At 50.5% G+C, this 12,906-nt stretch overlaps 2 protein-coding genes across 3 annotated transcripts; one reads left to right on the forward strand and one right to left on the reverse strand.

The window, feature by feature from the left end:
- Nucleotides 1-6,450: 6,450 nt before the first annotated feature.
- On the reverse strand, nt 6,451-7,392 carry LOC106006776 (keratin-associated protein 10-12-like). Of its 2 annotated transcripts, none has more exons than XM_045084349.1 (2): nt 6,910-7,392; nt 6,451-6,867 (listed from the first exon to the last, which is right to left on the reverse strand). In XM_045084349.1, exons 1-2 carry the CDS (start codon nt 7,348-7,350, stop codon nt 6,451-6,453), a joined length of 858 nt encoding a protein of 285 aa, XP_044940284.1. In that variant the 5' UTR covers nt 7,351-7,392. The 2 variants fall into 2 exon arrangements, with proteins under 2 accessions (XP_044940284.1, XP_044940285.1); XM_045084350.1 differs by having other exon boundaries at nt 6,451-6,851; nt 6,906-7,392.
- A 4,338-nt stretch (nt 7,393-11,730) lies between these two features.
- On the forward strand, nt 11,731-12,567 carry LOC123393184 (keratin-associated protein 10-7-like). The gene has a single exon (XM_045084353.1). The coding sequence runs from the start codon at nt 11,731-11,733 to the stop codon at nt 12,535-12,537; it is 807 nt and encodes a 268-aa protein (XP_044940288.1). The 3' UTR covers nt 12,538-12,567.
- The last annotated feature ends 339 nt before the right edge of the window (nt 12,568-12,906 follow it).

The raw sequence follows: 12,906 nt of genomic DNA on the forward strand, positions 1-12,906 counted from the left end.
AGGGGTGCCCGGGTGGCTCAGTGGATTAAGCCTCTGCCTTTGGCTCAGGTCATGATCTCAGGGTCCTGGGATCAAGCCCCGCATTGGGCTCTCTGCTCAGTAGGGAGCCTGCTTCCCCCGCTCTCTCTGCTTGCCTGTCTGCTTGCTTGTGATCTCTCTCTGTCAAATAAATAAATAAAATCTTTAAAAATAATAATAAAATAAAAAGAGCTATTTATTTATTTATTTATTTATGAGAATGAGAGAGAGTGGGGGGCGGGGAGAGGGAAAAGCAGACTCCCTGCTGAGCAAGGAGCCTGATGCAGGGCTTGATCCTAGGACCCTCGGATTATGACCTAAGGCAAAGGTAGCCGCTTAACTGGCTGAGCCACACAGATGCCCATGATCATTGCTTTACATTTTCAATCAGGCAGGGTGTCTGGATAACTCAGTCAGTTAAGAGTCTGACTCTTGATTTCGGCTCATGTCATGATCTCAGGGTCATTGGATCAAGCTCCACATCAGGCTCCCTGCTCAGCACAGTCTGTTTGTCCTTTTCCCTCTACACCTCCCCCCAACTCATGCTCTCTCTCTCTAAAAAATAAATAAATAAATAAATAAATAAATCTTTAAAAAATTTTTCCATTTTATCTGTTTCACTTAGATCTCTGGCTATGGCCTTGTCCTGTTCTTTCAATTGAGACAAATTCCTCTGTCTTCTCATTTTGTTTAACTTTCTGTGCCTGTTTCTCTGTGTTATGTCACCTGTTTTTGAAGGTAATGACTTTATGAAGAGGAGGTCTTATAGCACCCTGCCATGTGGTGTCCCCTGTTCTGCAGGGATTGGTGCTTCAGGGACTCTCTCCTGCCTGTGCTGCATGTTCTCTCTTGTTGTGTTCTGGCCGCTTTAGCCCTCAGGCCTGTCATCTCTAGACTTTCTTTACCTGTTGGGCTACATGTTTGGTCTCTGTCCTAAATATGGCATATTTTAATTACCTGTGATCTGGTCTGCTTGTGAAATGAGATCTGTTACCACCGCCATCAGGACTGAGGCTCCGTGAGATTCCCATATTGGGAGATGCAGTGTGAGTAGACATTTGGATTGGTCTGGATGAAGGGGCCCACTGCACTGGGCCTGAGGTGAGCATGACTGGGAGTGGTGTGGTTCTTCTGGAACACAGGGGATGTGGGGCTTGGTGTAAGAAAGTTAGGTAGCCAGTGTCATCACTGGGGCTCACTTTTGCAGGTGGCTCTGTGCTTATGCTGAGTGATACGGGAGGGAAATGGTGTCTTCCAGTTCCTTCCTTCACAGAGGGGTCTCTTCATTAAATGACGCTTCTCTGGGATGTGCTGCTGGATGAAGAAATAATTCCCCCACTGTCTGCCTTAGGTGTTCTTCAGATCACTTTTCCCATGCTGTATGTCCAAGGGTTTTCTGCCCTGCATTTCCCCCAAGAGCATCCCCAATGTCCTCCAGGCTCTCCTAGAGCCAAGCACACTGACCTTTAAAACCTCAGGCTCTAAGCCCTGCTGGTTGTAGAACTCGTGAAATTCTGGTCCTCTTGCTTTCCATGCCAATGGCTATGGGGATTCATTTTCCCCATGTGCTCCCCTGTGTGCTAGTTTATCTGTTGCCACTCTCCATGGCCACAGGTACCTCTCCGCTGCAGTGGCCATGATCCATTTCTCTCCCAAGCCACATCTCTGCACTTCTTACCTTCTTTGATGTTACTTCTTCTCTCCCATTGGTTGTGTTTGTTCTGCCAGTCTTCAGATCAGTTTCTCGGGTATTTGGGATGAATTATCTAATTATATTTGTGGGAGGAGGTGAGCTACTGCCATCATCCCCACACCCCCTTGAATTTTCAGCTTTAGGTATGATGTGGTTTTCTGTTGTGGAGGAAGGCACTTTCTCTTATTTTCCCCTGAAACTCCATGAAAAGTTCTTCTTTCCAGCCTCAGAAGGCAGTAATACCCCAATATTTTGTTAAATCCGTGTCAAACCTGTATCATTTTAACCAGGGAATGTTATTCATAGTCAGGTCTGTGTAGTGGGGCCAGATTTAATTCCCTCACTTGTACATGTTTATTTTTGCTTGTGTTTTTCCTTTTTTAGAGTTAACAATTGTTTCTTATGTTTATTTGTTTCTTTGTCTGTGTACCTATCATTAAATCATCTTCAAATCCTCTGACTAATTTTTTCCCCAAGCTCCACTCAAGAGGGTGAGCATAATCAGGTCATCTACTAGCTTCCTTTATTTGGTGGAAACGCCTCTCCAGGAGCTCCCTCTGTTTGTGGGCTGATGTTTGTTGTCTACTCCCTAGGTTGCGCAGGGCACAGGTGTCATCCAAGGAGCTCCTCACCACTGCCTTTGGATTTTTCTCCATCTCTCTCATATGATGGGCCTCTTATTTTCCTGAATGTGGTGTCCTTTCCTTTCTGAGTTTATGCCTTTATTTGGGTGGAGCATACCTTCTGGTAGCTTTCTGAAAATTGGTGTATGGGAGATATATTTTGAGCAAAGCCTATCTAAAAATGGCATTATTCTGTCCTTATTCTTGATTGATAATTTAGCTGGGTATAATCTTCTGGATTGGAAGAGTTATCCCTTAGAATATTTTGTTGAAGACATAGAATGCTTCCAGAATTTCAAATGTTCCCTTGTGCTGTTTCTCAGTTAACCCCCCACCCACAAGGATTCTCTATTCCACCTTCTTTCCCTGTGGATTGGGTTTTGCCTCTTCTATCTACTCCTTAGTTTATGGCTCCCTTTGTTCAACAGAATGTCTGTGATAAGCACACATGTGGCTTCAGATTCAGTAGTTTGTTCTTTTTTTTTTTTCTGTGTTACAAGTTGCTACATTAAGCCTTGCTATGCATATTGCCTCATTATCTTCCCCAATAATAAAGATTTAGATTATTTGCAGATTTTGGATACTATTCATGATGCTGCTATAAAAATTCTTATGGATTTTGTTTTTGGTGGACATATTTGCCAACCTTTTTTTCAGTATGCATCCACAAGTGGAATTTTTGGGTTGATAGGCACGTGTACAGTTTAGCTTATATTCTGTCCAGTGGCTTTCTAAAGACATTTACGTTCCCTCTGGCCAATCTTATGACTTATAGTTACCCTATATCCTTTATAAGATGAGGTTTTGTCGGTCTTCTAAAATTTTACTCATTTTGGAAAGGGTGTAGTAATACCACATCATTGCATTAATTTGCATTCCCTGATTACTAAAGCTGCTCATTAAGCATTTGGATACTTTTTCTTCTGAGGTGCATGTTCAAGTCATTTGCTTGATTTTTTAAAAGTAGGATTATTTGTATTTCTCATTGGCTTATAAAATTTATTATATATCTCAAATGTGATTTAATTGTTGTATATATACAGTGGTGTGTGATAAATGTTTAATAACTAGCTCTCTCTAAAACAAAACAAAAAAATCCCTGATTTGTTGCTTGTGCCAGTTCCCATGGCATATATACACCACAGCTCTCATTGATGTTCTGAACACAGAACTGGGAAGAACTGGTACAATGTCTTCCAGCCCTCCACTGGGTATGAGCATTACACACAACTTTTCCAAGTCAAGGACGTATTTTGCTCATCCTCTTGATGGTGTCCTTTTTAAAAAGTCGACTTTATTGAGGTATGATTCACGTACCATAACAGGTACATCTAACATTTCTATTTGCTTAGTTTTGGAAAGATATACACCAGAGTGACCACTGTCACAAGCAAGTTACAGAACCTCATCATCCTGAAAATTTCCTATGTGTTCTTAATCCCACTGCATTGGGCCCTGGCTCCAGGACACTACAGAACTCCTTTCTGTGTAGGTTGGATTTGTGTTCTCTACAGTTTCACATATATTAAATTATATAGTATGAACTCTTAGGGACTGTGTTCTTCCCTGAGTGTATTGAGATATGTAAATATGCATAAGGTTGCCTTCTTTTTGTGCTGAGTGATATTCCATTGTGTGGATATAATGCAATTTGTTCCTCTGCTGAGCTGTTGATGTATGTATAGCTGGTATGAATATTCATGAACAATTCTTTGTGTGGACTTGTGTTGCCACTTCTCTTAGGTAAACAACTAAGAGTGGAAAGTCTGGGCCACATGATTGGTGATGATTGAGAGACTGCCACACTGGTTCCAAAGTGACCATACCCATTTTCATTCCCTCCAGCAAATGTATATTTCTCAGTTCTTCCACATCCTCACTGACACTCAGGGTAGTTAGACTTTCTAACTTGAGATGTCCTAGTGGATGTGTGGTTTTCATGGTGTCCATTGATGCATAGAAGTTCCTAATTTTTAAAAAATTTAATTTAATTTATTTATTTGACAAAGATCACAAGTAGGTACAGAAGTAGGCAGAGAGAGAGGAGGAAGCAGGCTCACTGCTGAGCAGAGAGTCCGATGTGGGGCTTGATCCCAGGATCCTGGGATCATGACCTGAGCCGAAGGCAGAGGCTTTAACCCACTGAGCCACCCAGGCACCCCCAGAAGTTCCTAATTTTAATGAAGTCCGGTATAATGACTCTTTTTCTTTCTTTTTTTAAGATTTATTTATTTATTAGAGAGAGAATGAGTGAGAACACGTGAGTGGGAAGAGGGTTAGAGGAATAGAACCTTTAGGCAGACTTTCCACTGAGCAAGGAGCCCAACGCAGGGCTCAATCCCATGATCCCTGAAATCACAACCTAAGTTGAAACCAAGAGTTGGACACTGAACCAAGTGAGGCACCCAGGGGCCCCTGACTCTTCCTTTTTATGTTTAGTGTTTTTGATGTCTCTGCCCACCACACATTGTGAAGATACTCTCTTGCTTATCCTTTTGGACCTCCACTATTTTACCTTCTGCATTAAGTTCTAGTATTCTTGCCTTTCCTCCATTAATTTTGTGCATGATGTGAGGAAGAAGGCAAAGTTTGTTTCCGCATACAGACACCCAGTTGGCTGCCTTCTTCTTGTGCTGTTGTCTGGTTGTCCATTCTCCTACTGCAGGGTGTTTCATGGTGTTTAACACTTAGACCCTCCATACTCCATGATGAGATAATCCGCATGTCTCATGTACACACACATGAGGTCTTCTCCAGGAGAGCTGCCCCGGGGTGAGGGTGTGCACAGGGTCAGCTTTTCCGGATGTTACCGACTTGCTTGGAAACTCTCACCTGCGGCACAGAGCAGACCTTTTTTCTACCGTCCTGGCCATGCAAGTAGTCATCAGACTTGAACACTTCTACCAGGGTGTTGGGTGTGGGGTCCCCAGGATTTGGAGATTTGCTGGGGGACATCCCAGGACTTAGCACACAGAGCAAAATCAGCCCAGGGCAAAGGTGCGTGGAGAGAAGCCAGGGGCTATGGGCACACATTTCTGGAGCCCTGCCCAGTGGGGTCATACAGGACTTGCCCAACTCCCCAGGCAGGAGCAGTGACAACATGCATGAGGTATCGCCCCCCCCACCCAGGGAGCTTGTCAGAGGTCAGCACCCAGAGTTTTTATTGGGACCATGTCATGTGGGCAACCTCTGCCTGGCTTGTACCAGAATTCCAGACCCCCAGGAAGAGTGGGTGTTCTGCACAAGCCATAGTATTTGTACAGTTTATGGCCAGTGAGGCCCTTTCACATGGGTGGAAACCCTCCCCAAATCCACATTCCCAGACACCACCCAAGGGCCCATGTTGTCAGCAGGCCTAAGGACAGCTGTGCCAGGCCTGCAGTGCTGGCTCTTAACTACATGGGCCTGTGGAGTACATCCTTCTGAAGTGCAGGGGCTGGAGACAGTCTGGGTTCAGGGAAGTCACCTGAAGGTGGCTCTCCCCCAGGCACTGCCACCAGACTATTCAGCCTGTATGTCCTTGAAAGAGGGTCCATGCCCTGGACATACATGTCGCCAGAGGCACCTCCTAGACTCTGCTGAAGGGCCGGATCCTGGTGGCTGGGATGGCAAGCACGGACCACCCTTACGCCGGGGTGGGGAGTGTCAGATGGAGGTCTTTCTTGGAAACCACAGACATGAGTTCTGATGAAGATGATCAAAACAAGAATTTATTGGAGATCAACATCTCACAGAATGAGGGGTGATGCAGAAGCCAGCTCAGGAATCAGTGCAGGAGCCAGGGACATACAGGTCCAGTAGCAATGCTGAGACACAGCTCTGGAGATGGTATTAGATCTCCTCTGCTTTCACAGCACATGGGGTTCAAAGGCTTGGGGGAGCCCAGCTGGCCGTGCTGGGGTCACTGCCAACCCAGGTGGAGGAGGCAGGGCATATTGACTTGGGAAAAGTTGCTACTTGAGGAAAGTCAGCGGGACAAATGCAGAGTGGGGAACAGGTGACCAGTGTCCACCATGGGGCCCAGCGAAGGGGGCTGGACAGCTGTCTTGGTGCTCAGTGAAGAATCCAGGCTGTGCACAGGAACTCCTCAGGTTTGGAGTGACCATAGAAGATCACTCAGCAGCAGGACTTCTGGGCTGAGGCGGGCACACAGCAGGCCTGGCGGGAGCCCACAGGGCGGCAGAGCAGGGACACGCAGGAGGCCCGGCGGCAGCAGCTGGGCTGGCAAGAGGAGGTGGGAGCACAGCAGGAGGAGGCGGGCACGCAGCAGGCGGGCCTGCACACGGGGCGGCAGAGCAGCGACACGCAGGAGGACGGTCTGCAGCAGGACGAGGAGCAGGGGCTGGGCTGGCAGCAGGAGGAGGGCCCGGAGCAGACCGGGGTGCAGCAGACGGGCTTGCAGCACACAGGGGTGCAGCAGACAGGGGTGCAGCAGACAGGCTGGCAGCAGTCTTCCTGGCAGGGGGAGGAGCTGCAGCAGGAGGGCTGGCAGCTAGACTGCTGGCAGCATGAAGAGCCTGAGCAGGGGGAGGCCTCACAGCAGACAGGGGTGCAGCAGACAGGGGTGCAACAGACGGGCTTGCAGCAGACAGGGGTGCAGCAGACAGGGGTGCAACAGACGGGCTTGCAGCAGACAGGGGTGCAGCAGACGGGCTTGCAGCAGACAGACACACAGCAGTCTTCCTGGCAGGGGGAGGAGCTGCAGCAGGAGGGCTGGCAGGAGCTGGTGCAGGCTGACTGGCAGGGGCTGGACCCACAGCTCGCAGGGGTGCAGATGAGGGTCAGGCAGGAGGGGACACAGCAGCTGGGGTCACAGCAGGTAGGCGCACAGCAGGTGGGGGCACAGCAGGAGGGGGCACAGCAGGTGGGGGCACAGCAGGTGGGCTCACAGCAGCTCTCTGGGCAGTCGTCCACCTGCCAGGGGGAGTCGGGGCAGGAGTCACAGGAGCCGGGCAGGCAGACGCGGCTGCCGTAGCTCAGGTCACTGGAGCAGACGGACAGGGTGGACGTGGCCATGGTGGGGGTGGTGGGGCTGGAGGAGAGTGTGAGTGTAGTGTGGGTGTGAATGTGTGTGTGTGAGGTACTGAGCTGTCTGTCGGCTTTTATACCCTCCTGGGTGTGTTTGTCCCAGCAGCAACCCTGCTCGCCTCCCTTCCTTGTTGCTGTTTGGAGCCCCAGGGACTCTCATTAGCGACAGCTGTGTGTTTGGTTCTACGAGGTGTTTGCTTAGCTATAAAGCTCCTGTTGACTCATCCTAAGCTGCCCGCGGTCTAGAGCATGCATTGAGCTAGAAAAGTGAGTCTGTAAATAGCATGTCATGGGGCCAGGTTGGCTGCATAAGAATCCATCAATTCCAATCCTAACTGCCCTTTTGTGGACACGTGGGTGGGTCTTGTGCACACTGGGGGCCCCTGCTTGTCAGCGTGGCATGGCTGCCGGTCAGAGAGAGTATGGAGCCAGACATGTTCTGGTTGTGACTTCCTGGTCCTCTCTCTGGCGTGGGGAGTTCCCCTGAGGGCACGTGCAGGTGGCAAGCAGGGGAACGTGAGGCAGTCAGGTGGCCACACTTTCCATGTCCTTGGGTGGCCATGTGGGCCGCTTCTGCCTGACCACTCACCGAGCCATGTTCATGGCCTTCTTACACCCAAGCCCTGCACAACTGGAGTACAGGCGGGAGTGCCCTATTTCCCGCCTGCAGGAAGTGCAGCTCCCACAAAGCCTTCATTGGAAAAGCAATGGTTTTTTGTGTCTCCTGTTGACTTTCTTGACTGTTAACTGAAAAATTCCTGGGGTCACCCCAGCCAGAAACCTGAAGGTCATCCAAACCCCTTCCTTCTGCGAAGAATATCTTGGTGGCCACCAGGTGGTTCTGGCTCCTTCTGCTAAGTAGATTTCCATCCTCCCTGGTCCTTCCACCTTCCAAGCATGATGTCCTCACTACGGAGCCAGGCCCCACGTGCTGGGAAGTGTCGAGCTGGAGAACGCATGGGTCTCAACTCCATGGAGGCCTGTCATCCAGGGGAGGTGGGTGCTTGGTGCCCCGTGATGATGGTGAAGAAGGGGTTCAGCAGCACGGGGCCCGGGGGAGTGGCATCACACCCCAGCGGGAGGGCCCTGGGGGCGTGCAGGCAGTGTATGCTGCCCCTGCTGCATTGGTGCCCTCTGATTCTCACCCTTCCTGGCCATTCTGTTTCCAGAAGAGGTTCTCACCCCAGGCCTCTCACCTACGAGAATGTCCATGCTAGGGAAGAAAGGAATTCTAGGAATTCAAATAAACTGTGGCCGAGTTGTCTTTCTATATGTCTTGAGTTATAAGCCTGGTGTAGATCTGAGCCTGGTTCAGCTTCTGGCCCTTCTGGAGATACAGGAACGAAGCTAGAAGTGCTTGGCAGGGGTGGGGAGGGGGTGATATTTGCTGTCTATGATGTGGTGGCCTCTGTTAGATATATGTATGCCGGCTGAGGATGGCCCCAAAACCTGGATAAGATACAAAAACATCTGTGCAGAGCTTTTGAAGGCTGCTGATGAGACTGAGTGTTGAGGGCCAACGCGTGGAGAGGAGCAATCTCAGAGAGGTGGGCTGGCATCTCGGAATGGCTTTTCTTGAAGTGCAGCTGATGAATCCTGCTGTGGGGTGTGAAGGGAAGTGACTGGCATGTAGAGAGGCTGGCAGAGCTTCGGGAAACCTCAGGAAGGGTGGAAAGAACTCCACGGGAGTCTGCAACTGCAGAGGCAACATGGACCTAAGGGTCAAGAACCCAGGGAGATGGCAGTCCCCAAGAGGAATTCCAGAGCTACAGGCTGAATCTCAAGGCATTTGCCAAATTTTTATGCTACACAGGAAAGGTGCTAAGAAAGCCAGCGGAAAGCCCTTAGAACCCAAGCAGAGATTTGGCAGCCTCATTGCCAGGGGACTCATAACCCTGATGACTGGCCAAGGAGGAGCCAGTCTCAGGTGAGACCCCAGGACAGCTTGGCCCCAGGAGGGGAGAACGCTCACATCGGTATGAGTCCTCTGCTCCACCCAGGCCACCAGCCAGAGTGAAACTCCTCGGAAGGAGAGAAACTCATCCAGAGCTGCGAGACTTTTTCACAATGTCAAACATTCAATCAAGAATTACAGTCATGTCAAGAGACAAACAGATGATAGAAACAAGCCTGAGATGACAGTGTTGGAGTTAATCAGACAGACTTTCGAGAGAATTGTGTTGAAAGTGCTCCGGGAAATTGGTGTAAGGAGGGAGACCTTTATTGTAAAACTGAAACACAGACGAAGAAACAAGGAGAAATTTTTGACTGAAGAGAACACAGGGCTGACATTTATGAACCGATCCATGGCTGTCCTAGCAGTGTGGGAGGCGGACAGTGGGAACGGAACAATGGGATGGCATCTTTAAGGGGCCAGTGAAATGACTGCAGAACTGGAATAGAGCTCCCCAAGAATGCCGATCAGAGGTGAAGGTGCCACAAAACATCACCAGACCAGCAAACGTGGAGTGGAGTCCTCACCAGAAGATGCACTTTGAAGTCGCCACCACAGGAAGCTTTCAGGTAGGGCCAGAGGCCAGAAGTGCAGGAAAATGGAGGAGAACCTGAATGGATAGGTAACACTACAAGTAGAGTGGAAACCTGCCCGCAGGTCCCTTTGCAATGTTATACTATATATTATATTTACACTTTCCTGTGGGCTCTACACTCTAGTAGAGATGAATGGTGCAGCACAAGCAGGGGGAGGAGCCGAGGTGTGCTGGGGTCTCAGGGTTGCTCTGGAAGTGGCCCGTGCTCCAGATGGGCCCGTGCCCATCAGACTTGGCCATCGTAGGAAGGCATGCTGTAGCCTCTGGGCTGACCTCTGAGACAGTTACGAAACCACAGACAACAACTAATGAATGGGACAAGGAAGATAAATAATAAAAATGCCCCAAAGCAGTCAGGAAATAGTTTGTAAAAGGAACATAAAACATTTTAGACAAACAGAAAACATACAACCTGACTGCAGATATAAACCCAACTATCAATACTGAAATTAAATGTCAAGTATCAAATAAAATATTTCAATTTACAAATAAATAAAATAGAGTCTGACAAAAATGAAAAACCTGCATACTAACTCTAAGAACTAGATCTTAAATATAAGGGCATAGGAAGTTTGGAAGCACAAAGATGGGAAACATATAGACAAATACAGAGGACAATGTGAGATTCTGTGAAGCCCTAAACAAGAAAGAGAAATCTTTATGCATTCATGGGAAAGGAGCTCCATTGTTACATTAAGTTACAAAAAAACAGAGTGGGTAGATTATGATACAATGTGTATTTTTAAAATGTACATTATGCACCTATGAGTACGTGTACAGAGAAAGATGACAAAGTCAATCTTCATTATTCATGGATTCTTTATCTGTGATTCACCTACTCACTAAACTTTCTTTGTAACCCCAAATCAATACTCAGTGTGTGCCTGGTCATTCGCGGACATGTGCAGACTGCTCCAAATTTAAGAAGTGGACCCGTGTTCCCAGGGGAGGTGGAATGAGGCTCTGCCTCCCATGGTGGCCCCCAGACTAAGCCTGTCCTCGCACTTCATGTCGCTTTTTGTGCTTTATGCTGTGATTTTGCTGGTGAAAGTGGTGCCAGGCGTAGCGCTGGCGGTCTAGAGTTCTGAGCACAAGAGGGCTCACGTGCCTTATGGAGAAAATCTGCATCTGATAAGCCTTGCTGAGGTGTGACTGAAGGTGCTCTTGGTGGGGAGTCCACTGTTAAATAAAATGTATCTCAAGTATTTATTAAATAAGTCGCTTTAAACAAAAACACACATCTAACCCACCATGTATTGAGGGTTGCTGAAAATCTGACCAGAGCTTGCAGGGACCCAACCCCATATTCACCTGGGAGCGATGGTCCCGTGTTCCCAGATTTGCTAATTCAGTGTTTTTGGTGACTTTCTAGAACCTAGTGACTGTGTAACGAGAATGCACTCTGTGTGTGCACATGTGTGTGCAGAGAAAGAATAAGGGACAATGAGACTGAGAGACGGCACAGGGATATGGGGGGGAATGGAGCTGTTTCCTGAGAGGAGGCTGGGGTGCTGGTACTCAGGGCCGAGGGACACTCGCCCGATACCCGCCATCCCCTGCTCTGATAACCAGGGCTGGGACTCCTGCTCCCCAGGACACAATGAGACACTCTGGAGTCAGCTGCTCCAGGAGTTTTATGAGCCAGACAATATCCTGGCAAACAAACACCAACATGGCCTGGGAGCCGGAACTAGAGCCTGCTGGGGGCCTGGGAGACAATAGCCAGGAGGGTATAAAAGCTGTCAGCCTCAAGCACCACACACACACACTCACACACTCACACTCACACTCACAGCCTCCTCCAGCCCCACCGCCCACCATGGCCGCATCCACCCTGTCCGTCTGCTCCAGCGACCGGAGCTACGGCAGCCGCGTCTGCCTGCCTGGCTCCTGTGACACCTGCCCCGACTCCTCCTGGCAGGTGGACGACTGCCCAGAGAGCTGCTGTGAGCCCCCCTGCTGTGCCCCCACCTGCTGTGCCCCCTCCTGCTGTGCCCCCACCTGCTGTGCCCCCACCTGCTGTGCCCCCTCCTGCTGTGACAACAGCTGCTGTGCCCCTTCTTGCCTGACCCTCATCTGCACCCCTGCAAGCTGTGGATCCAGCCCCTGCCAACCAGCCTGCACCAGCTCCTGCCAGCCCTCCTGCTGCAGCTCCTCCCCCTGCCAGGAAGACTGCTGTGTGTCTGTCTGCTGCAAGCCCGTCTGCTGCACCCCTGTCTGCTGCAAGCCCGTCTGTTGCACCCCTGTCTGCTGCACCCCTGTCTGCTGTAAGCCCGTCTGCTGCACCCCTGTCTGCTGCAAGCCCGTCTGCTGCACCCCTGTCTGCTGCAAGCCCGTCTGCTGCACCCCTGTCTGCTCTGGGCCCTCCCCCTGCTCAGCTCCCTCCTGCTGTCAGCCCAGCCCCTGCTCCTCGTCCTGCTGCGGACCGTCCTCCTGCGTGTCCCTGCTCTGCCGCCCCATGTGCAAGCCCGCCTGCTGCGTGCCCACCTCCTCCTGCTGTGCCCCTGACTCCTCCTGCCAGCCCAGCTGCTGCCGCCGAGCCTCCTGCGTGTCCCTGCTCTGCCGCCCTGTGGGTTCCCGCCAGGCCTGCTGCGTGCCCGCCTCCGCCCAGAAGTCCTGCTGCTGACGGGGCCCGTCTTCCCCGGGGCCAGCTGGGCTCAGGACCCACCCAATGACCGTGGTCCTCCCCACCCCCTCAGTCCGGTCCTGACCTATAAGGTGGCTGCCCACACCCAGGACAGGGTCTTCCATGCGTCCACTCTGCTGACCTGACCTTGACCTAATAGCTCCCCAGAACGCTGACCCCGCTGCTCCCCAGGGCTCCTGCTCCCAGGAGGGGCCTCCAGCACTTCGGGGTCCCCCGCCCTTCCCTCCCAGTTTCTCGGCACGGGTCCCGTGGCCTCAACTGCTGACTTCTCAGCGCCTGCTCAGACACCCCAATAAACTCACTCACCAGCGCATCTGCTTCCTTTCTTCCGACCCTCATGGGGGTGGG

This window comes from Mustela putorius, unplaced genomic scaffold (assembly GCF_011764305.1).
Source record: "Mustela putorius furo isolate JIRA1106 unplaced genomic scaffold, ASM1176430v1.1 tig00000765_pilon_pilon_pilon, whole genome shotgun sequence".
Taxonomy (NCBI): domain Eukaryota; kingdom Metazoa; phylum Chordata; class Mammalia; order Carnivora; family Mustelidae; genus Mustela; species Mustela putorius.